Source organism: Thunnus albacares, chromosome 8 (assembly GCF_914725855.1).
Source record: "Thunnus albacares chromosome 8, fThuAlb1.1, whole genome shotgun sequence".
NCBI lineage: Eukaryota > Metazoa > Chordata > Actinopteri > Scombriformes > Scombridae > Thunnus > Thunnus albacares.
The window spans coordinates 5829586-5853408 of NC_058113.1; the positions used below are offsets into that span (position 1 = coordinate 5829586).

The 23823-nt window shown below is 41.6% G+C and overlaps 3 protein-coding genes across 7 annotated transcripts in view; 2 read left to right on the plus strand and 1 right to left on the minus strand.

Annotated features, from left to right (window-relative positions):
* The first annotated feature begins 33 nt into the window (after positions 1-33).
* Positions 34-4684, plus strand: fbxo43 (F-box protein 43). 2 transcript variants are annotated; one of them, XM_044359047.1, is made up of 6 exons: positions 34-139; positions 1275-2105; positions 2253-3002; positions 3265-3367; positions 3638-3832; positions 4014-4684. In XM_044359047.1, the coding sequence occupies exons 2-6, from the start codon at positions 1297-1299 to the stop codon at positions 4260-4262; spliced, it is 2106 nt and encodes a 701-aa protein (XP_044214982.1). In that variant the 5' UTR covers positions 34-139; positions 1275-1296; the 3' UTR covers positions 4263-4684. The 2 variants fall into 2 exon arrangements, with proteins under 2 accessions (XP_044214982.1, XP_044214983.1); XM_044359048.1 differs by lacking the exon at positions 34-139 and adding an exon at positions 823-928.
* A 1955-nt stretch (positions 4685-6639) lies between these two features.
* On the plus strand, positions 6640-20621 carry LOC122986694 (regulator of G-protein signaling 22). Its single transcript, XM_044358008.1, has 19 exons — positions 6640-6816; positions 6925-7660; positions 7907-8068; positions 8291-8477; positions 8651-8773; positions 8993-9094; positions 10599-10793; positions 11470-11562; positions 11983-12176; positions 12419-12581; positions 14007-14171; positions 16530-16598; positions 17246-17404; positions 18024-18203; positions 18292-18477; positions 18609-18749; positions 19050-19149; positions 19827-19934; positions 20025-20621. Exons 2-19 carry the CDS (start codon positions 6936-6938, stop codon positions 20051-20053), a joined length of 3081 nt encoding a protein of 1026 aa, XP_044213943.1. The 5' UTR covers positions 6640-6816; positions 6925-6935; the 3' UTR covers positions 20054-20621.
* Positions 20385-23823, minus strand: part of LOC122986693 (vacuolar protein sorting-associated protein 13B-like) — a 342876-nt gene continuing 339437 nt past the window's right edge. For all 4 annotated transcript variants that reach the window (XM_044358002.1, XM_044358001.1, XM_044358004.1 and 1 more), the window contains 3 exons: positions 22296-22464; positions 22054-22134; positions 20385-21520 (listed from right to left, as the gene is read on the minus strand). In XM_044358002.1, the coding sequence (XP_044213937.1) occupies positions 21272-21520; positions 22054-22134; positions 22296-22464 (499 nt within the window). In that variant the 3' untranslated portion in view covers positions 20385-21271. The remainder of the gene's footprint in view (positions 21521-22053; positions 22135-22295; positions 22465-23823) is intronic.

A 23823-nucleotide genomic window follows, 5' to 3' on the forward strand; every position in this document is an offset into this window, starting at 1 on the left:
CACACTCAACGTTGGGCTCCAAATTTGAAAACGTGGCCGTAAATGAACATGTAGCGGACACAAACAAGGACGTGGGCCGCAAGCTGAGGCCTAACAACAGTGCAGACAGTCTACGCCATTAGCCTAGTGTTTTCTTGAAGTAAGTATTTTTTTCAATTACTTGTTTAATGTCAAATACTATGGTTCAATGCAATTTATGACAGCTCGTTGGGGACTATCTTATTTAACGTTACTGCATGGAGACAGTTCAAAACTGAGCTATTTAACGATGTATCTTACAAGCCACCACCCACGTACTTTAACTCGACATTAACTCGTCAATTGAAGAGTTAGCATAATGACATGTATGTATATTAGAGTAAAAATAAGCATCTAATTTTTAGGTCGACGAATCTCTCCGTACAATAACGTTAGACCACTCAAGCAGTTGACACAGGTGTTTTCACATCATGCTAATTGCTCAAACAAAGATGAGTTTGTTTTGTACCTAAAATGAAGACCTTTAGCGTTAGCTTAGTCTAAAGTGCAGATGATATAGTTAGTACTTTCTAAATCCATATGGGTAACATCTTGTGCTTTCTATGTGCACGTTAACATGATTGTTTTCGGCCTCATCACCTAGTCAAGAAACTGAGACCAAGCCTATAAATACAATTCAGTTATCTCCATTAACTTTCACATGTTAACCCTTTAGAGAGTAGCATACATGAACCTCTAGGTGTGCGGTGAGCAGAGGGTCGGGCTCGGTTGTTTTGGCGGCTACAGCTCGCTTTGTAGCGGCATCACGCGTTCTCATAGCAACGCTCATGAAACAGCTGAGAATGTTTGGTGTTGAACCAGCTGACTCCTTTTACAAACCGCTAAGCTGCACTGCGCAAGACTAAAAGACGTCCCTACACCCATCACCTGCCTCATCTTTTACTACAAAGTGAGTCCAACTTGACTGCACCTAGAAATAAGACTTAGCAAGAACAGGTCACATTTAGATAGCTTAGCTTGTGCTGTCTGGTGTAATATTGTTCTGTTTAGTTAAGCTCATAATTTAAGGTTTGATAATTTAATTCCCCACTCAATTTTTAAACGTTTTTTTATTAATTGACTCAGAAAATACAAACAGAAAAACTAAAGATGCACAATTCTGACAATTAATCAACAAACAAGTGAATCTTACCATTTCTAACCCCCTCCAAGTCCAATGCTGTCATGGATACTCAATGCCATGTTTGTTAGTTTTCTTCTAGGAGTTTTATTTACTGCTTTTCTTTTGTCCACAGGTCAGTTTACATCATCAGGAAAATGCAGTGCACTCCTGAGTCAAAAGCCTACCATGACAGCTGCAAAGGCCAGCACTGTTACGACTGTTCTGACAGTGGTTACTCAGGTTTGTTCCACAGTCCGCAGAGCATCAGTGGAGCGGACTCCTGTAGATCTTTGTCTTCAGTAGACTTCAATGAAACACCTAAAGAGAACCTCAGGCTTTCTGTCACACCTAAGGAGAGGACCAGAGAATCAGTCAGGTATTTGGGCAAAGACTCTAGGGAGGTACAGTGGCCATCAGCAGTTAGCTGGTGTGAAACTCCTAAAGGTTACAAGAGAGATGGCTCACTGCGACACAGACATCTCATGTTCAAACCTGCTGTGGATGTCAAAACTGACAAAACAAGATCACCATGCACCAGTAGGCCTGAATCTTCCGTAAGTGTGAGGTCTGAGCACTGGCTCAGTGTGTCGTTTGACTCTCTTGACACTGTGACGGGGGCTTTGGCATCAAGCACTTTAAAATTGGAGCGGGACCTGCAATTATCTGGAAGGAAACGTCGTCTCCTTTTCTCTCAGATGAGGACCTCCACTCTTGAAGATGGTAAACTAAACTCTGCTCCCCTTTCCAGTTTAGCGAGGCAAGTTTCACTCTCAGATGCAGATTTTTGTGCAAGCATTTCTGCCTCTGATCAACTTAATGTTGAGACTCCACGCTTAAGCAAATTCAAGCCTGCCTCATCTAAGGAGAACTCTCAATCACCAGTCAGTGGTGTGACAAATGACCTATATGACAGCTCAAGTGTCTTGTGCACACCGTCATCCTCACATACACCCAAATACATCAGGTACGGGCTTTTTTGACATTTGGTTTTCTAAATTTAGTAGTAAATTTTCCCAAATGATGAATGAATAAATAAATGAATGAATAAACAATGTTCCCTATGTTAATTTGAAACCAAGTCTGAATTAACTCCCTCCTAACCCCCCAACAGGTCTGTGTGTGAAGACAGTGGTTTCAGTTCTCTAGCCCTTGATAAATCCCAAGACTCCTCGGTGGACCATGACGGCTCTTTCCAGGAGCTGCTGCTCTCTGCTCCCAGAGGAAACTGTAAAACCCCAAATCTGGCAGAGGCAAAACGGCGCTCCCTTTTGCAGCGTCAGAACAGGCTTTCTACACTTAAAGAAGGGGGCTCTCAGTCTGAGGAAGACCTGACGGACAGAAAGCATGAACGTCAACACCACAGCTGTTCTAAAGAAGATGAGGTTTTTGCTGACAGTGCCACCCCTCGAAGGGTCCTCTCTATTAAATGTGGTAATACCACGACCTCTGATGGTTTGGCCTCTGCAAAACAAGACTATGCCACCCCGCTAAGAGCAACTACAGCCAAGCCAGAAAACATGACACCTTTTAGCACAGCCCCTGCTAATCCAGATGCAACTCCTCTCAGGACAACCCCAGTAAATCTCTCTCTGACACCAGCCCTGCAGCTGGTTCATGCCATGTGCCAGCAGAAGGCCCAGATGTTTGTTGGCCAAAGTCCGAGCCTGAAGGAGCAGCTGAAGTCCACAGCAGCACTTGCTGAGACCCCAGTGACGTTCAGGACCACTATGCCATTGGCAGGGCTGATCGGTAGGAAGATGGGTCTGGGGAAAGTGGACATACTCACAGAACTGATGAAGAGGAACCTCAGGCATATCCTGGCTGTCATACTCGGCCACCTGACAGCCGAGTGCATCTACAGGTGAGGAGCTGATGTTTTCAACAAAGTCGGCTCTCATTACTCACAGAACATTCATAATATTTGTTATCAAATATTTTCAATAATATTTATTATCAAAAACTTGTATAAATTTCCTTTTTGAATGTTTGTTAAATGACTGAGCCTGACTATTAATCAGATCAGACAAGTCCAGACTTGGTAAGTAGTCGAGGACAGATAGTGAGTATTAACAGTGCAATGCGGGCTAGGAAATATTTGTCTCATGCATGTATTTGTTTGACAGGTGTGGTCAGGTGTGCAAGAGCTGGAATGAAATCATCCAGCAGGACAAGCGAGCAAGCTTTAAGAGAAGAACTCACCTGAGTGAAGTGGAGGCTGCTCTTGAGGTAGGAGATTTTCTCTCATGTCTTCTCATGTCAGTATATGGGTGTTGGGTACAGCACTGTTGCTTTGCCTTCTGACTCAAGCAAGTATTTTTTCAGCTATCAAAGTAAAAACACATGAAGGTCAACAGTGCAAACGAGTTTCAGTTCATAGAGATCAGTGCTGTTTTCTGACCCGTGACACATTGCGAAGTAACATTTGTTTCACCGACATCCAGTTTGTCAACATTGATTAAATTGTTTATCTTCTAACTTTGTGCTGTTGTCCTATAGCTTGGTGGTTCTGTCCACGTCCCAGATGCTGAGACCAGACTGACTGTGCTCAAGAGGTCGGCCCTCAAGACTGTTCAGGCCCAGTCCAGGACCTCCAGCTACTGCACCCCGCAGTCAGGAAATGGCACTTTAACCCCGTTACAGCACAGCGCTTTACATTCAGGCAGCAGCAGCAAACGCGAAAAGTTTCTAGAAGTGAGTTTCAAAACCGTAAGACTATATATTACTTTAAATATTTAGACCATATTTCATGTTGGGATAAAATGTATTGATTGCTGTTCATCGGAGGGTGGAGGGGGATTCTTATTAACCTTATTGAAGGAAATGCTGACATTTATTTGATGTAATTTTCATTTGTTTTTCGCTTTCCTTTCAGGTTGCCAAAACCCTCTTCAGTGACGAGAGCCTCAAACCTTGCCCTCGATGTCAGCATCCTGCAAGGTGTCACTCAGTGAAAGGGGAGGGTGTGTGCAGCAGCGCTGACTGCGGCTTCCAGTTTTGCACAGCCTGCTTGTGTGCTTTCCACGGCTCTAGAGAGTGTGGCAGCAAGTCTGTTGGTCGTCGCAGGAAGGACATACTTCTTCCAGGAAGCGCTCAAAGCAAGCGAAACGTTAGGAGACTATGAGCCTAAAGTGGACTGTGTTCCTGTTTGCTATGCCAAAGTCACTTTTCTATTTTTGCTGCTGAGTGGTGAAGACTAGGCTTACCAACGAAGAAACTTATTTGTAGCCAGTACATGTGAGCAACTTTTGTACTCATCCATGTGTCTTCATGCCTTTATACCTATCTATGTACTGTATTTTTCCAACTTTTTCAACGCAATTCTTACTTGTGTGTTTTTAATTATGAATGTGGTGGAAGTCTCACCAGCAGACAACAATGTATGAACATTGCTGCTGATGTACTTACACATACACATTGATCTGCTGTACAGTATGTTTTTTTTTTTTTTTTTTTTTTTTTTTTTGGAATTCCTGTATGAGATCTTCAACTTTTACCAATGTGTTTTCAGATCAGTTTTAAAATAAATTAGATTTTTTTTATATATATACCTGCGTCATTGTCTTTCTCATTTGTGAAATAGTCATTTGGTCTTTGACTGTCTCCACTGGTCTATAAAAATGAATTTGTCAGTGTTTGGCGCCATCCAGTGGTATGACCTTACCTTGCCTTAACTGCAACAACAAAGTCATTCTCTCATTTAACTTTACTACATACAAGAAATCTTAGATGGTTACAATAGTGTAAATTCTGTTTAAAAAAAAAAAAAAGGATAAATGTAGTTCTCAGTTCTGGAACATCAAGAAGAAATACAAATTTCTCTATGGTCTTCACTGGTTAAACTTTTACCGCCCCCCTGTGTTTTGAAAATGAGCCCACTTCCATAGCAACCTGCAGTGTGTCTGTAATTACACTGAGAGGTTTGCGGCTGACTTTGCCTGACCTAATGTGATGAAATGTGATTACCTTGCTCGACTTTCTAGGCTTCCAGTTTGAAAATACTGTACAGGAATTTGTATTTTTGAGGTGAACGATGTGTGGAGTACTTTCAACTGGTAAGTAATACTTTAAGAAATATATTTCACTTTTTGGAATAGATGTTGGTTTTCTAACAAGTTTTACTTTATATGTTTAAGAGTTTCCACATCTTACATCTGGCAATTTCGTGAGTACAAGTTTTGATTATTGACATTTCATGATTCTTCAGGCTGTGATGAGTTTGGTTTTAGCAGAATTCCATAATTTGCTTCCTTAAATGGATACTCCTTAGACTAATCATGTCATTATCTACATGCAGGAGAATTTTCTGGCCTCTGATGATGTATTGGCTCACTTCTTCAATGATTTCTTAAGTCTGCCGGTAAAGTAGAACTAACATATAGATGTAGTATATTATTGACAAAACCAGTTGCGAGTTATTTCTCACACTGTGTTACATAGGTCTGTCTATACACATATTTAAAAAAAACCCAATATAAATCAGTAATATGTAATGTATCCTTGTTTTTATGCTGTCATATGTCCCCTCAGTCTTTCCCAGAGGCTTTGATGTACAAACAGGAGACTGGACAGTTTGAGGTGGTGAACGGAGCAGCTGAGTTTGTCTCAAGAAGAATCAGATCAGTATTACACCACAGCAAATCACAACTCCTTACTCATGACCCCACGGTGCTGACCAAAAGCACTCTGATAGACAACCATTACACTGTCTGTGTAAGTAGTGAATAATATGTTTATTTGGAAATCAAAAGTTGAATTAATGTCTTTTGGAGATGAGGAGATATGTACTGTAGCTTCACAGAGTTGTTTTGAGGAATGTCTGTCTGACGGTTGCAGTGCCTGGACAGAGAGCAAGGAATTCAGTGGATCATGAAGGAAAGATTGCCCTTTTTCCTTCAAAGTGATTGCTACTATGAATACAGGTACAGTACCGCAGATGCATGTACTAGTACTTTACACACATAAAGCAAATGTTATTTTACACAAGACTTTCCTTTCTGCATTTTCTGACTTCATTGTGATTATTTCATCTCTGCTACATCCATGCATGCATACTAACACAGATTTTAAAGAATTACTTCAGTCAGTTTTCAAGGAATGCTTTTGATGGTGATTATGCTAAGTACTAACTTCTTGCAGTACGATGCAGAATATAGTGGTTACTGTCTAGTTTCTAGGAATCTTTGTGACTAAAGACTTTGTGTTAAAGACCTTTGACCTACTTCCCCCTTTCTTTTAATCTGCCTAATACTTTATGCATCTTGCCAGAAGCCTCAGGGCCATATCGTAGTACAGATCAGATGATGGAGTGACCCACACTTGCAACCTTCACATACAGTAGAAGCATTGATAGAGAGATAACAATCATTAAGTTAGCAAATTACATAACTGTTATGAATGTATAACAATTAATTAAGTATTAATGCTTTAAAAAAACACTTGCTTATGTATACTGTGACTGGTGATGTATCAGTTCTTTCTGATCTTTCCCAGACTAGCCAAGTTGTTGTTTCAGTGGGACCCAAACTTCATTATCCAGAGGAGGAAATGCAGCTCAGGTCAAACCACACTGTCAGCCACACAACTGTGTTTTTCCTCCCAGTTTGACAAGGAAAATAACAGTGCCCTGAGGGCCCAAACATGCTTGCATGCTCAAGAGAATATTTCAGCAAAACATGGTATATACCTGAGTTTTCCAAAGGCACGAACTGTATATGCGTCTATATATGTGTACTGTTTGATTAAATCTTGTTATGAAATTAAGCATTTCTTTCATCTGTTTACAGGTTCTTTTAGGATGCATAACGTTACATGTCTACCCTCTGGTCAGATGGGACATATCAACACAAAATGCAGTGAATCATCCAGGTGTTCCTCCAGCTGCTCTGAGCCAGAGAACTCTTCGTCCTCTTTGTCCTCCGCTTCCTTCTCCTCTAACTTTAAATGTGAGAAAACTCAGGAACTCCGAAGCCCAAAAGCAGAGTTGAGCCACTACTTCACAGAGTCATCAGCTGCTGCTGGAGAGGAGCAACATCTTAAAGAGTCCAGTAGTCTGAATTATGAGTCTTCTGAACTACAGCTGGAGTACTTGGCTGCCAAAGTAGTTAAACAGGTGCTTAAAGATGCAGTGGTCATGGTGGATGGACAGAGACGAGCAAACACTAGAGACCTGACAAATTGTACCACAGACACATCCAGTGAATGTAAAGGTTGTCAGTATTCAGCTGATGAGGACAGAGAAAGATTGGAGGGGAAGAAAGAGAAAGTTCAAGAAGCCAAGAGGGGGAGTGGACGGGAAGAAAAGGCAGAATGGGACAAGAAGAATAGGGAGGTGGGGAGTAGGGGCACAGACCAGGAAACTGTGCTTGATATGTGTTGCCATGGTACCTGTTACCATGACAATAGACCAGGCTTGGATGAGTTCATGGAGTTTTTGCGAGGAACACCAGGAGAGAAGCTGCTTAATCTCTGGATGGATATAGAGAGACTGAAAGCTACACAGCACAGAGAGCGGAAGAACAGGTGAACATATCAACACTATGAGACAAACCTTTTCTTAGCGTATGATTATGATTATTATATCATGTGTGCAAAAGGGTAATAAATTAAACTTGGTCTTTTTGTTAGTGGACAGAAGCAGAGCGAACTGTAATATCAGAGAAGGTTTGATATAGAATTCAGGGAAGAAAAAACTAAAATGCTTGTCTTTTGGAAATGTAATGAATGTAATGAAGTATCGGATGTGATGTAATGTGGTATGTGGATCAGGTATTTGGTCCTGATGAGGAGCCGGTACCTGCTGAGCAGCAGTCAGAGCTGTCTGAATGTGGAGCTGCTTTCCAGACTGGGACTGACTACCTCCCCCTGCTGGACAGAAGATAAACTGCACTCAGTTCAGCCCTGCCTCACTGAGTCTCTGCTGCACTACTGGTGAGACACACAATTCACACAGTATTCAGCTTCCTAATGTCAGTGATAGACTGTATATCTGTGTATTTATCTCTGTGTGTAGTGTACATACATATTACTGACTACATTTACCATTAAAGTACGTTAGATCTAAACATTAACATAAGCTGAATATAACAAATATCAGAGAGTATTTTTTGCCTGTATAGTTATAAGTCCTTTCTCTCTCTCTCACCCCCACAGGGCTCCTCGGTTCTGGACGTCCCAGTATATTCAGGCAGACCGTGACGACTCCCCTCATATGGTGCAGTGGACAGAGTGTTGTGTTAGCCCTCCATCACACATACAGCCCCACTGTGACTCAATGACCCTGCCTCCCCTCTGCTCTGATATCTGGCTGCCCCGATCCCCCCGTACTGCCAGCACACAGGTAAGAGCATTATGATATGACACCATAAATAGCCCTCTGAAGCAACATGTGACATGAAATCAAAACACAGAAGCCAGCAGAGATGGAGCCATTTCTGTCTATTATAGTTTTTTTTGTTTTGTTTTGTTTTCTTGATGGTACTTACATTTTCTCCTAAATATGTGTTTCATCAGTTATACTCCAGTAGAAGACAACTACTGGGCAGCCGAAGAATTGAAAAGATGTTACAAGCTCTCTGTGCAGACTCACGTGCTGGTTTATACTTCACACACTACTGTGAACAATCTGGAAACCAGGTACAACAGCAGCTATTGAATTTTAATGTTTGCATTTTTTGTCTGCATAGTCCATCATATTATGGATGTTATGCATATAAATAGTAGCTTACAGTACATTTAAAATATCATTTTTATCATAATATAGAGCAATAATGTCCACTTGTTATACAGATTTAATTACATGTGACGAACACAGTCCATGATGATAACTATAGTAATTCTTGTGTCCTGTGTCAGCTGTGGGAGAATGCAGTTTACTTCTGGACTGACCTGCAGCGTTACCATGAGCTGTTCTACCAAGACGGGCTGGACCCCTACAGAATACAGAGAGAGGCTCAGGTCAGCGCGCGCGCGCACACACACACACACACACACACACACACACACACAAACACACATACATACATAATACAAGCATTCCCTGCACAAGAGTTAATACTAAAATGTTAACCTGTATCTGGTTCAAATACAGTATGTACACTATAATCTAAAAACAAATCAGTAGCCATTTAACACAATCACTAACCCTGCAGTTAGCAAGCATCAAGCAAAGCAATAATGTCTGTAAATCAAAATAAAGGAGAAGGAAACATGTTTTGTCTATAACACAGAAACCCAAACATTTCTTTACAGAAGAATAAAATACATAACGTTTTTGTGAAATATTTTGAGTCTGTATGTATCTATTTGCTGTTTTAGAGTGCATTTGCCGAGACATTCTTACTTAGAGTCGAGTTCAGGCCGGTTCTGCAGGCAGTCTGTTACCTTAGTGATAGGTTTTTCCTGTCACATAACACTCCTCTGAGAATAAGTTAATTTTCCTTGCACCTAAAAAAATAGCAACAAACTATTCCAGATAATAAATAGTTTGATTTTATAATTTCCCTTATTTATCGTCAAAGTCTTTGTTGCCAAGACAAACTGTGCAACATCAAACTAATTTCAAGTAATGAAAATATGGGTACATTTATGTGACTCATGTTTTCTGTGGTAAAAATAAGTTATGGCTTATTTAAAATTCTGAAATTAAGATACAGTGGAATACAATACCCAGAGAGATAAAGAGGCCTCCTCGGGAGGAATTACCAGGAAAAATAAATCACAATAAATGAAAGTTGCAGAGAACCAATGTCTAAAGCTGTATAAAAAGCAATCTGTAATCAAATACAAAGTCTTTAAAAAGGCAATAAAACAGAGAATGTTTAACATTTTCTTTCCCCTCCCTTTTACTCACACACACGCGCACACCTGCTCTTGTTTGCATACTCTCTTGGCCCGCCACTCCCGTTCTCTCTGCTTCTCTCTACCCTCTTTACCCCTCAATAAGTGGAGAGATTTAAACGCCCATAAAAACAAGTGAGTCAGACCCCCCCAGCTCTGCGCCAGTCCAGTAACCCAGAACCACCCTGTCTGGCTACAGTTGGACCAGAAGAAAGCAGAGTGGTCCGGTCCAGAAAACCTCCCAGTGAAATCTATTTTCCTTCAGTTAACCTTTAGTTCACCAGAGGAATGACATGAAGCTGATCTTTCCATCGTGTCATGGCCAAGAGGGTTAAATGAGTGACATTTATGTGGTGTGATGGCAACAGTGATGAGAGATAGTGAATATTGTGTATGAGCGCACTGAACAATCGGGATGATGAAAGTGATGGCGGTTGTGAAGAGAAATGTTTCTGAAGTGATGACATTTTTATGATCTTCTCTCCTCTCCTCTCCTCTGACATCCTGCATCTCACTCCCTGCATCTCCTCTCTCCTCCCTTCCTCTCTCCTCTCCTCTCCTCTCCTCTCCTCTCCTCTCCTCTCCTCTCCTCTCCTCTCCTCTCCTCTCCTCTCTTCTCCAGCTCCTTTACTCTACATATCTTTTCAGCTCTGCCAGGAGGAGTCTTGATGTTGATGAGGTGATCCGAAGGGACGTGTATGACCAACTGATGCCTGCTTTTGAGGAGCTGTTTGATGAGGTTGAGGAGCACACTCTGAACATCCTGCTGGAGCCCTGGACACTGCTGGTGGGCAGGGACAAGGAGTCCCTCCAGCAGGTAACCACAGTACACACACAAACCAGTCCACGTCCCTCTTTTCCACTTGAGGAAGTGGATTTCCTTGAATAAGTTTACAAGTTACAGCACATTTTGCCTGAAACTCATGAAATTATTACTATACCAAAATTTACTATTAGTTTATTGTATGTACTGAATGTCTCTGGTTGCCAACAACAAAAAAGGATGCAGGCTGAACCTCAGTGAACTCAACCAGCTCTCCTCTGTCACCCCTCTCGTTGTGTGGTTCAGGGCCAGCCCGCTCCGATCCTCTTCTCTTGTTGCTAACTGTTGCCAAGTCGTTCCTCATCACAATTGAGGGTCTGAGGTTAAAGGGTGTTGTTTGGTGTACAGACTGTAAAGCCCTCAAAGACAAATTTGTGATTTTTAGTGATTTTTATATAACAAAAACTAACTTGACCTGACAGTGGCCTAGTGTTTGGAAAGTTGAGGAGGAGGTGACTCTTCCACAAAAAGTTTATGTAAACAAAAGTTTATAGAAATGTCTTAAAATGTTTCTGTTGAAATTGATTTGATTAGACTTATTCATTTGAATTCAAGATTTACTTTGGCTTTACGTGTGTGTGTGTGTGTGTGTGTGTGTGTGTGTGTGTGTGTGTGTGTGTGTGTGTGTGCGTGTGTGTGTGTGTGTGTGCATGTGCATGTTCGTGTCAAGGTGTGTGTGCAGGAGGAGGTGCGCTGCGTCGACAGTCAGGAGTACAGGGAACTCCAGAGTCTGTACGAGGAATCAGAGCGGCGACTGAATCAGGTCAGCCAGCATTCACTACTGCCACAGATTTATAAAATGCTGGTGTTCAGTTAATAGCCAATAAACACACACCTGTGAGCATAAAACAGCTAATGTAAATATGAATGTGAAAATGACGACTTTCCAGTGTTTATGCTTCACTTAGTAACAATGTTGGTTATCTGCTGTTCCAAGACTATATTACTTGGCATGAACGTGCCATTTACAATGGTGTGTTACTGCTGTTATATAGAAGAAATGATCCATGTGACTCTGTGCTTTACAGTGACTTTAGAACATCTAAAAGGCAGCACTGGGCATGATGTGATGTGGAAAAATCCCTGTTAAGACTTTTGCACCACACCTTATTTTTCTCTCTTTCTTGCCATCTCTTTTCTCTCTGTCCGTTATTCTCTCCTCTCTCCTGCTGTATCTCCTCAGCAGGTGGAGCAGTGCAGCTTCATGCTGCCTCCTTCTTCTGTTCCTCCATCTATTCCTTTCTCAAAGGGCACCCGGGCTTCTGACTCTTGGTCCAACGTGTCTTCACGTTTCCAAGGTTACCGTCTAGGTTCCTTACTTCGCCACCGTCATGAGATCGGTCACTTTATGTCCTTCCTCCAGGATCACGACGCCAGGTGAGCTGTGCTGATATAAATGGTTTTATATCAGACTTTTGCCCTGGTTAGACCTATATCCTCCACTTTCTCTAAACACGTATATATAATATATGTACCTGATTTACAAATGTGCATCATATTTACATTAAACTGAACTAAAGGCCAGATGGAAAGGCACACATTATTTTGTAGGATATATACAATGCACTGAAGTTTGTGTGGAAGTAACATGGATGCTCTCAACATGTGTTCCTGCTCAGTATCCATCTGACGTGCTGGCTTGATCTGGAGCAGTACAGGAGGACTCCTCAGAGGGACAAGGCTGTCAGACAGGAGAGGTCGTCTCACATTGCGAACAAATACCTCGACAGGAAGTACTTCTTTGGCTCTGAAAGCCCCGCCTCAGCAGAACAGCAGAATGACGTACGTCAGTCGTTCACATTTAAAAGACAGTGTGTTCAATTTTCTTGCACTTCTTTCAAATCCACAAGACAAACACACCCATTTTGGTTTAGTCACAACTCCAGTGAGTTTAAATTATTGTCAGCTTCCTGGGAAAGCATTTGGGGCAGAAACATGGTGCCCGTGACATGTCAATCCCATGATGGGATGAACTCCAGCTGAGGCTCAACATCCAGATTTGATAAACAGAGGCCGCTGTGGCTCTCACACAATTTCCCATCTCCCTTCTTCTGGCATCCTGCAGACTTCATGCTGACAGCTCTGACAGCAGGGTGTCGTTGGGGACCAGGGGATGAGAGGACATGGTTAGAATTAAAAACAAGGAGGAGGAGAGGAGTGTGGTTTGGATCCGGAAGACAAAGAAGATCAGCTCCAGTAACAATGACAGAAGGATGAAATCTCTCCTGACATTTATAGTCTGAGATTAGGTTTCTGGATTCTAGGATTACTGCAGGAGGGCATGGTATGTAGAGTTAGGATGAGTAGATGGGACATGATTTTCTTTTCTGGGACATCAGAGATCTGGGGTATTTAAAATAACAGTTATTTATGTGTATATATGACATACTGAGGTTTGTGCCAGTATGTCATAGTCCTGATATCAGGGTGTTCTTGTAGCTTCCTGGTTTAAGAAGAGAGACAAACAGTGAACTTGTTGATATAGATTCAACTGTGGTGCGTGACCTTTGTCATTTGTCATCCGCATCTCATAAATACCATCAAACTGATCGTTAGAGCTGTGCATTTGAATGAGGATGCCAATTCTAGTGCTTCTAACTCTGTAGGATTGGCCCTGGCTGCCGCTCTTACATCTCAGCGTTGGTTCTCGTCTGCGTGAGCGATGTAGAGAGACTGACAGCTTTACTGCTTTGGCCCCTCACTCTTTCAATCACTCAGTCATCCAGTCACAGATTGGCCTCCTTTCATCTACTGACTCCCACTCCAGTGCCACGACTGGTTCTCATTTCTGAAGCCTGTGTGTGTGAGTGAATGCGTGCATGCTTGCCTGTGTGCATGCAGAAAGAGATGAGAGAAAATATAAAGGAGATATAAATAAGGAGACACGGCCAGATCGATGCAAGAAGACAGAAAGCAGACAGGGGAGATGAAGAGAACAGAGGGATTATGGGAATGATGGAGAGCGCAGTGGGAGTCAGGAAGGAGAGAAGTTTTCAGTCGCGTTTCCCCACTGTGGGCAGTTTTTCTCTGAGTTAGTCCACCTCATATGTTCTTCATGTGGTTTTATAGAAATCTACAGACATGTACAGTCTTTAGCGTTCATATCGAACGCATGAACACACACATGCAACCATGTGCTTCTACTGTGTCTTCAACTTTGTCTTCCTTATGCTCTGTTTCTGTGTGTGTGTGTGTGTGTGTGTGTAGATATTGCGTCTTGCAGGTGGACTGGAACGTCTGAAACTAGAGTGTCTCTCAAACCCGGTTGTTATGGAGATCCAGGACATCGTCAGGAGTCACATTGAGAAAACATGGCTGCCTGTGTTTCTGGCTACGACAGAGTTCACAGAGAGACAGAAACACACACCAAAGGTGGACATCCGGCTTCTTCCTTGTATCTATAGAGCTGTTAACACACACACTGGTTGTCATATTGGAGGTGCATAGCTCTTGGATAACTATGGCTGTTAAGAGCTAGTGGCATGATTACATTTTTGAATTGGTTGTCTCACAATAAAAATTTAAGGGGTACTCCAGTGATGTACTAATCCATAAAGTTGAGGTATTTAGAGAGACTGATGTCCTGACTTTTAGTCCCTGGTACGGGTCAAGCACCAAGAACGCCATCGCACCATCATGCTACAAAAATACAACTTGATAGAATCTTTTGTCAGACTCTCCCTGCCCAGTAAATACTCCACAATCCTGGTAGGTATCACCAGCTTTTTGTTAAACTGGCGGTCTCCAGCTTTCCAACCTGAGATAAACCTGATGATGTCATCAAGAAACAGACCAGAGCAGGAACTTTCAAACTGTAAACGTGACAAAAGAAAGTAAATTAAAAACAGTCAGTATGACGAATAAAAAAATCTGGAGACTATTCTCCCACCATGCAAGACTCAACAGAAATAGAGGAGCTGCACACAACTGCAAAAAATTGGATGGTGGTGAAACAGTTCCAATCCAGCTGCAAATTTTGGTTCAATCTCAGCGCTCTCATAGCGTAATTTTCGGCCACAGCAGGCAGCTGTTTCCAGAGAAAAAGCTCTAAAAACCCACTGCACACCACTTGCTCAGCACCAAATGGCAAACAGACACAGTTATCTGTAGACTAGCTGGTGAACATAGTGGAGCATTTAGCAGCTAAAGAGCCAGATATTTCTCTCAGGAGTTGGTAGAGAGCAAAAACAGAGCTAAAAGAGAGTGAATATTTGATGTTACATTCACCAGGTGGACAGAAACACGACTCCAAATCAATAATAATGTTGCTCCATAACTGCTGGATGTGGAAATAAGCAGCTGTTTGCTAACGAGTTCAACATAACACCTTAAAAAGTGATCATATGTCAGTGTTGTGTTCAGAATTTGTTTCTGCTGCAAGTTAATGCAGATTTAAGTTTAATGGCGGTGGCGTTATAAAGTCACAGTATTGCATCATTTGCTATTAGTATACAACTACTACATGTTCTTCAGGATTTTAAGTTTAGTATTAAAACAAGTGGATACAAGTTCATGTAAAGGTTAAAGACAACAGCTGACTCTTCCACAATAACCTACATTTAAAAACAATTCCACTTTTTCACACTAATTAATCGTAACTGAATGGATTTACAACTAAAGCACAAAAGTCAACAACAACAACATACATTACCTCTCTTTCAACGTATGTTTCTTGTTGTTCGGTATTCAGTCATTATTCATACACATCCATGTATCTAATGGGCCTCCATGATGGCATCAGCAGTGGATGCTGGGAGATTTAGCAGAGGTTAAAATCAGTAAAGAAGTCATGAAAGGTCGGACACCACCAAAAGCTTGTGAACATGATTTCTATGATGATGTCATTTCAATTTGGAAAAGCATACAAACTAGCTGACTGTTAATAGTTGTTGCTACTTATTAACTACTCATTTCTATACACACGTCCATTTACTGAGCAGGATGTTTGGTACATGCAGAAATTGTTGAATTTTGTTGGTTTTATTTAAAATGCAAATACTATTTCTTACACTGGGCTCCATTTCTTTGATTATCTGTCACAGAATTCAAAAAGTGGCGGTAATTTAGACACATTGCCAACCTTGAGTTCCTAATGTGTATAAATTGTACACGTATTAATATCATGTAACCTTAAAGCCTTTGATTGCTGCTGTATAATGGCCTTGAGACAAGAGCAGACAGAGATAAGAAGTCAGATGCGCATTAGTGACTCTGCATTGTGAGAAACCACTGAAACGATGTCACTGTCCAGTCGCTCTCTCAGGTTGCCTCATCAAGTGGTAACACATAAACCGCATATTGCACTGCTCTGCCTCATTATGTTATCAAGTTTACTATGTTTGGTCACATGAATCCTCTCATTAAGTAATGAGAGGTAGAAGCAGTTTAGCGTTACACACCGGAGGAGGAGTGGAAGGCTGGAAAATATAGTTAAGAGGTGAAGAGGAGGACGGACGAGGTCAGGGTGGGAGAAAGATCACATCAGGGGGGTGAAGATCTCTCTAAGAGGAGATTGGAGGAATTAGAATACAGGAAATGAATAGTGAGGGGAGGTGAAAGGTAAAAAAGAGGAGACAGAGCTTCAGTTACTGCCAGTGACAGAGAGCAGGAGAGTGCAGAGCAGAGAGGTGTTCAGTATCCCTGTTTATCCTAGTTTACTCAGTTTCTGACTTTTGACCTCTGTGTGTGTGTGTGTGTATGTGTGTGTGTGTGTGTGTGTGTGTGTGGTAGCCCCAAGCAGCAGAAAGGCTCTTGCAGAACGCCTACCGTCGACGCAAGACGAGGAGAGAAGCCTGGAAGGTAAGGAGAAATCCTCTGGGGAAGCTGGATATTTTGAATGGAGAGAAATAAGGCATTTCCTGGCCTGAAAGCATGTGTGATTTAGTTCATGACTTGGCTTCAAGCACTGGCTTTGTCAAACACCATTTTGGCCCTGTGGTTAGTTTTCCCAAATTGGATCCAGGATAAATAAGATTAAAGCATCAGCCTTACTAACCTTCCTTTAATAGTCTTTGGAGTGTTTTCCATGCAGCTCTGTTCCCGTCCTCTCATCTCAGCTTCACAGCACAACACAGATATAAAACATGAACATTTCACATTTTAAGCAGGATGATTACAGGAAGGAGTTTTCATACATGATTGTGACTATCATCTTTATGATCATTATCTCATCATTGGCAAAGACCAGATTCTCTGAATAAAGGAGTGTCATTATCTCAGTTTTCTGTGAGCTAAGACTGCAGCTCATTCTGTAGGTCACAGATCATCTTTACTGCTGTTGTTCAGGAGCATACTGTATCTTCTACTGCTGTGCAAATTAATGTTTTCTGCCGGGAAAATATTCACACATAAGTAGGTGATGATGACTTTTATTGATCCCTAGGAATCCTTTGTTTCTCCTGAAGGAGTTTACTTGCAGTTAACAGCGTTGATTTTCCTTCCTGCAGGCTGAGGGCTTGTGGATGAGTTCTTCCAAAGAGATCCTGCTGTTTCGACGGATCCTCCTCAACCCCGTCACATGTATGCAGTTCCAGCACTTTGTTTCTCTGAAGGGAGACTACCTGGAGAATGATGTGCTCTTTTGGCTGGAAGTGCAGCGGTACAAGGTACAAAACGCTATAAGATGTGCTGGCGGGTCTCAGCCATCTTTGTTCTATACATTCCACTTCCACATCTTTCTTGTCTCCCTCGCCCAACTAAAACTGGATTTTTGAGGCCAACACAAATATTTGAGAGTTTAAAAAAATTCTGATGATTATGTATTGCTCAATATTCTTTTTTCTTTTTTAAACTTACACAGGGTCATTAAGGAATTTGGACCATTTATATATTTCATATAATGAGACATTTTAGAGTTGAAAAATAAACCCATCAGTGCTCTCTGGTGGACAAACTATGTAATGGAGACAATGTTTCAATTGGTCGATATGCAATATAATATAATATATTAGTGATAAGATAATATTAGCTGGTTTATTGGTCTAGCCCTACTATTAACTATAAAAGGAAGTTAAAAATAATTGAAGGAACAGTCGAGGACAAGACACATACTGTAGTGTGAAGGTATTAAGAGTATGCTAACCTCTGTAGTTGTCTTCTCTCAATGCAAAAATTCCCTTTTCACTCCTCTCAATTTCAGTGATATTCCAAATATTTAAGGAGCAGTGGTAACTTGGAAATGGTTCCTATGTTGCCGTTCATTCCTCCTCTGCTCCCTCTCTGCAGGACCTCTGTCATTCCCACAGCGATGAAGCAACAATCCAGCGAAAGATCTCCACCATCATCAACTGTTTTATCAACTCGTCCATGCCACCCGCCCTGCAGATAGACATCCCTCCTGAGCAGGCTCAGCACATTCTGGAGAAACGCCACGAGCTGGGCCCTTACATCTTCAGAGAGGCACAGGTAGTATGTGTGTGTTTGTGTGTGTCTAACAGTATGGGTTGTGTTGTATTATTTACTGCATGTGTGTGATTGTTCTGTGTGTATTTAGATGTCAGTGTTCAGTGAATTGCTGAAGGTTTGGCCTGAGTTTCAAGAACTCAGGTGCAGCGTCCAAGAGGAGCAGCTCCTTCCTCTCCTGGAGGAAAAACGAGTCAAACACAGAGCCAGGGTACGGAGACAGAGGAGAAAAGAGGAGGAGGAAGAAGAGGAAGAGGATGTGAGGAGGAGAGCCCAGGTGAGGAAAGAAAGATTAGTGAGAGTGACAAGAATGTGGTTATGCAACTTCTAATATTTCTGCAAGACTTCTAAGTAAAAGAAAATCTCTGATTGAGACAAATTAATTTTAATCTGACCTCTTTTGTGTAGGCAGAGCTGGAAAGGCAAGATTTCAGTTTTAGGGAGGAGGAAGAGACGGACGAAGATGAGATGGAAGAAGAACAAGAGAGAAGAAGTGAAAAGAAGCTGTCAGGGACACAGAGCAGAGCGCTGCTGACTCCTGCACAGCCGGTAAGAAGCTGTCTGATGTTCCTAATGTTAAAACATTAAGAAGGTTGAGCTGAAGATATGTTTGCGTAGAGTGTATCCTGTAAAAGAAGCCAAACTAAATTATTCTTTGATAAGTATCTGAAAGCACAACATATTAAAATAAAGACTGCAGTGATAAAGAAAAACTCAATTACAGCATGAAGTCCAAACAAGCCATCGTTGAGACAAACCACAGACTATAAAGAAGAAACTCTATCCTCTAATTGAACCGTTTTTCTAATCATGTTTGATTTGACTAGATTTCTGGAAATGTTCCCTCAGTTGTCGTGGTCCTACTCCAAGTATATGGCAGCTCTGAAGAGAGAGGAGGTGCTGCTGAGGAGACAGAGTCAGCTGGAAGCCTCGTTCTCCGCAGTCTCAGGTGTACACACACACACACACACATTCCCTTGTCTCCCAGGGCTCAGTAAAACTCCCACATCCAGCGCTTTTGACCACTCTCTGCTACTAGCCAGACTAAATGCAGGAAACCATAACACTGAAATGACATTTAGCCATTCCCACGGTAAAATCCAAGCTAAATTTCCAAGGGTCTGATATTACCTGGCACTCGAAGCCAAAGCATTGTAAAGCCGACCCCCTCCACATGTCAGAACTGTCTCATTATGTAGAACTCTGGCCAAAACAGCCACTTCAGCCTGTCCATTAAGTGTCAATGTTCTGTGCAGGAGTTAGTCCGAGCCCACACTGCATGGACGTCTAAATGAAGCATGATGCTAATGCAGAAGTTAGTTCCAGTCCATAGTGAATGAGGGTGAATGGAAATGAAGCAGAGTGCAAATAGTGTTTTAATGGGATGGTATAGAGGAGAAACACTGTTAAAGACACAGATGGAGATCATCACTGACTCCTACATGGTGGAGACAAGCTGAGTACAAAGACCTGAGAACTCATTGATGATTATGGAGATGGTATCAGCAGTCTTTAAGGCATAAATAACCCTTCTTATTCTCTGTAAAAAGAGCATCCGTCAATATATTCAGGGCCCGTACAAGCAGGTGCTTAACACTGTCATTCAACTGTCTCCCTTCCCTCCAGACTCCTCCTCTGACTGCAGTGTGAAGTCAGCAGGCAGTAAGCACAGCTACTGGCAGCCTTCACATCGCTCCTCCAGAACAGACAGTAAACAGTGTAACAGATACAACAGTAAGTGAACAGCAAAACACAAAGATGGAAACGCACTCAAAGCGCTCAGTTTGCCTCTAAAACATAATTTGCTCTCATATTTTACTGCAGGGGGTGTAAGAGTCTGCAACATGAAATGAAACCAAAGTGTAAGAACTAACAAGTTTGACACAAACAAATGAGTGTGACTGACTGTTACTGGAGCACAATGAGTGAAAACTGAGAGCAGAGCTGCTACTGATATCTTCATGATAAGGTAGATGTTTGAAGCTGTGTGTGTAACCATTAAACCATGTGTGATAAGGATCTAATAACTTGATCGTGATGATACCTGGCTGCAGGAGTGGTGTATGTTCATTACATATTTTCATATTTAAGAGGACTGGTTACAAGACAAATATATCTCACTGTACTTGTAAGTTTTTCTTTTCAGTTTTTCTTACATGGTAGGCAATGAATTAATAGCACATATCATTTTTAATATTTTTTTATTAAAAGGGTTCTCTATTAATATATTATCCATTTACAATAAATGCATTGGACTTAAATCTTACATAGAGCTCAGTGTTACAACAATATAAAAGGCAACAATAACAATATGTTTGCATCATGAGGGTTGGCATCAATATAAGGTTACAAAGAACAGTGTTATTGTGAAACAAGTATGTTACATCATCTATAAAAACATTTTGGTTGACAGCTGGTATCTCTAGCATCCATCAACATGTATATAATATTGCACTTAACACTGGGATGAGACACACTCACTACATGGATAATGTAAACACTGAGAGCTTATTCTGCAAAGTGAAACATTACAGACTGTTGTGATAGAAATGTAAGAGATCTCAGTAACTACTGTTGGTTCTGTACTTTGTATTTCTGTCTGCAACACTGAAAATGTTTCACACTGACTGAATGAGCCCTCATTTTAAGTTAAAAGAGAAAACACTTGGTCCAAGTAGGTTGACAACTCTTACATGTTTTAGTGTTTACTAAAGTATGCGCTAACTGAAATGTATAAACTTGCGTGTGTTCCTATGATTAAAATGAATTCTAATCTCTTTTCTATGATGAGTTTGTTGTTTCAGTAGAAAATATATCTTTCAAAGGCAGTTCATAAGAATTCTCTACGTCCCTAAGGCATGGATGACTTAAATATATGAAACTGTTCTTTTACCTCAACAGGTATGTTTTGCATAAATGGGTAGTTATCTTTTAAAAGCCAGAGTTCAGTGTATCCCAATATTTTTTTTAAGGCTTAATTTAAATTGGAACAAAAACTTTGTTTTTCGTAGCATAAAGCTGATTTCATCATATCTATCAGTCTCAGAGTCACAGATGTGTGTTACTGTGTATTAGTGGAATCCGATGCGTAAGGCTTTATTCTTCACCATTATGAACTTGCTGACAAACACCTTGGCGAAGGCGGGATCTACCAGGTAGCAGTAAGACTTGGTGACAGAGGGCGGAGGCTCGGCTAGCGTCACTGGGGGCTGCAGCTGGAGGGAGGCAGTGGAGGGGGAAAGAAACTGGGAGGCTCGCATCACGTAATCCACCAGCCGCCGATACTGCTGCTCCGACAGACGCTCACGAACGCCGTCACCCTGAGGGAGGATAGACACATGATTACAGTACTCTGAACCCGGCTCTGGTAGTTAAGCCTTCTGCAGGTGGTGTCCAATCATGTGCCATCAAGGACACATGATGGAGTGTTTTGTTAAAGTATGTTGTCATGCCAACCAAACAAAACACCAGCTGCTCCAACCAGGGAATTGGTGGATTTCATCAATATTATAATTCCTGATCAGTCAGGCTCATAGCTTACTGCCACGTTTAAGATTCAGACATTCAAGGTTGAGAACACAATGAACTACTGAACAAATTTAATATTAAACCAACAAACCAAACGTCTTTTTAATCAACATATTCAATAAATCAAAGCATATTTGGTATCAGAAAAATACTGAAAATACTAAAACATCTGTCTGTCTGTTTAACTGTAGATGTGGCACATCATTTACTGACAGACTGCTCAGCCTGTCTAAGCACTTTATAAATTAGACACTGTGTAATTCGTCTTTGATTTCTGTCATGTGATCCCTGTGTGGCTCCATTACTTGCAGTTTCAGAGTCTCACCTCTGTGTCACTGGCTACTGTCTGCTGCTGTAATGTGAGGGTGAGGTGGCCCTGCTGTTCTGGCTCCTGCTGACACTCCACCTGCACAAGACACAAGGTTTAACATTCACTCCACTCTCTGCAAAACAGCACAGCTAAAGAGACATTCACTGGACTGTCACAGGAGCTGTTTTTCAGTCTGGTGATGAGATTTCTGTTGTGTGGAGTGCCTTTCTCTTTTCTTCCAGACTACTGTCAGTTACCTCAGTGATGGGGAAAGCCTGCTGCTGGGTGTCCTCACTGAGGCTGACCACAAACAGCACCTCAGAGGTGAGCAGCAGACATCCGGCATGCTCCTGACCCGACCCGCTCACTATGGTCACCTCCAGGGCCATGTGGAGCTCTGGCCGTCCCAGAGACTGGAGCATCTTCCTGTGGTCAGAGAGGAGAGCAAGCAGGGATAATGTACATTTTAAACAAGTTATAAAAACACATTTATAATTGTGCCATTGATTTAGAGGGACATAATCAGGAAATTTACATGTCATCAGATTAAAAAAGGGTTTTATTTTTTTCTGCTTGATCAACACATGTACTGTAGGTAACAATCAGATACACACCCCTTCCTGTGTGTATGGATTATGTGCATATCCACACTTCCTGTAAACATAGGACCACACAAAGTGCCCGACTAACCTCAACACACACAAACAAGTGACCATACGTGTCTGCTTACATCCTGTAATTTACATTTCTACGTGTTTCTGTGTGGTTCCTATTACACACATGTTCGACGGGGAAATATGTGTGCATGAACTGAAGCGTTCAGTCATGTTTCTCTGACGGTGTGTTTACTTTGGAAGGCAGGTGTTCAAATTGCAGAGCAGATGTTGAAGCAGCAGCAGTAGGGACAGTTTGGTTCTGTTCAGTGTTACTCTGCTCAAACAGTCTGACCCCTCAAGTGTCTGGGCTACCTGTAGTAGTAAAAATAATTGATGGACGCCTGATGGAAACCAGTTTGACTGCAATGCAGCAAGAATAAAACCACAAGGGAGCATTATCTCAGCATTCATGTATTTTTATCCTTTTTTTCATCTTCCTCTAACATTAGGACAGCATACTGCTAACCCCTCGGGTGATGACAACTAAAGTGGAATGTCTTAAAGAAATATTGTATTTAAAATTTGGCCTTTTTCCTCATGGCAGTTGACAGTCGACACTGACTGCTATTAGAAGTAAATGTTTCATAACTATGGAAACCAAACTAGATTGCGGAAAATTCATTATACAATGCCATAAATGCCTTTTCTACAGCTCTTGATAACCTTCTGGAGACACAGGCCTCTTATAAATTTTTATGATAATATTAAGTGTTCCACTGAGAGAGCATACTGGAATCTCTGGGAACACTAAGATCTGATGCTGTGCTGTAGATGCAGCTGTGCTTCTAGCTATATTTTTACGACACAGGACCCAAAGGTAACCTTCTGCTTGGCGCAACATGCAACCTTTGTAAACTCAGTTTCTCACAAGCTCCAAACCATTCCAGCACACAAAAGAAGGTGTTCCTCCTCCATCTGATGGCACAGAGAAACATCTCTGGATAGACTCAGAGTTAAACAACAAGAACAATTTCTAGCTGGCGGCTTTGGCAGAGTGCTTATAAAAACCTTTTACCATGGCTCGATGAGAACAAGGGAGGGCAGGCTGGCTACCATGTGTGTGATCAAGGTCAAACATCTTTCCAGACTTTTTTTTTTTTTGGGGGAAAGTGGCTAATGAACCCTCCAA

Excerpts from the sequence above, each read along its gene's own strand:
- fbxo43 (XM_044359047.1), top strand. The coding sequence starts at position 1,297 with ATGCAGTGCACTCCTGAGTCAAAAGCCTACCATGACAGCTGCAAAGGC. Across the intron at positions 3,368-3,637 it reads AAGTGGAGGCTGCTCTTGAG|CTTGGTGGTTCTGTCCACGT; the intron begins GTAGGAGATTTT and ends GTTGTCCTATAG. Across the intron at positions 3,833-4,013 it reads AACGCGAAAAGTTTCTAGAA|GTTGCCAAAACCCTCTTCAG; the intron begins GTGAGTTTCAAA and ends CTTTCCTTTCAG.
- LOC122986694 (XM_044358008.1), top strand. The coding sequence starts at position 6,936 with ATGCATAACGTTACATGTCTACCCTCTGGTCAGATGGGACATATCAAC. Across the intron at positions 9,095-10,598 it reads GAATACAGAGAGAGGCTCAG|CTCCTTTACTCTACATATCT; the intron begins GTCAGCGCGCGC and ends TCTCTTCTCCAG. Across the intron at positions 14,172-16,529 it reads GACAGAAACACACACCAAAG|CCCCAAGCAGCAGAAAGGCT; the intron begins GTGGACATCCGG and ends TGTGTGTGGTAG.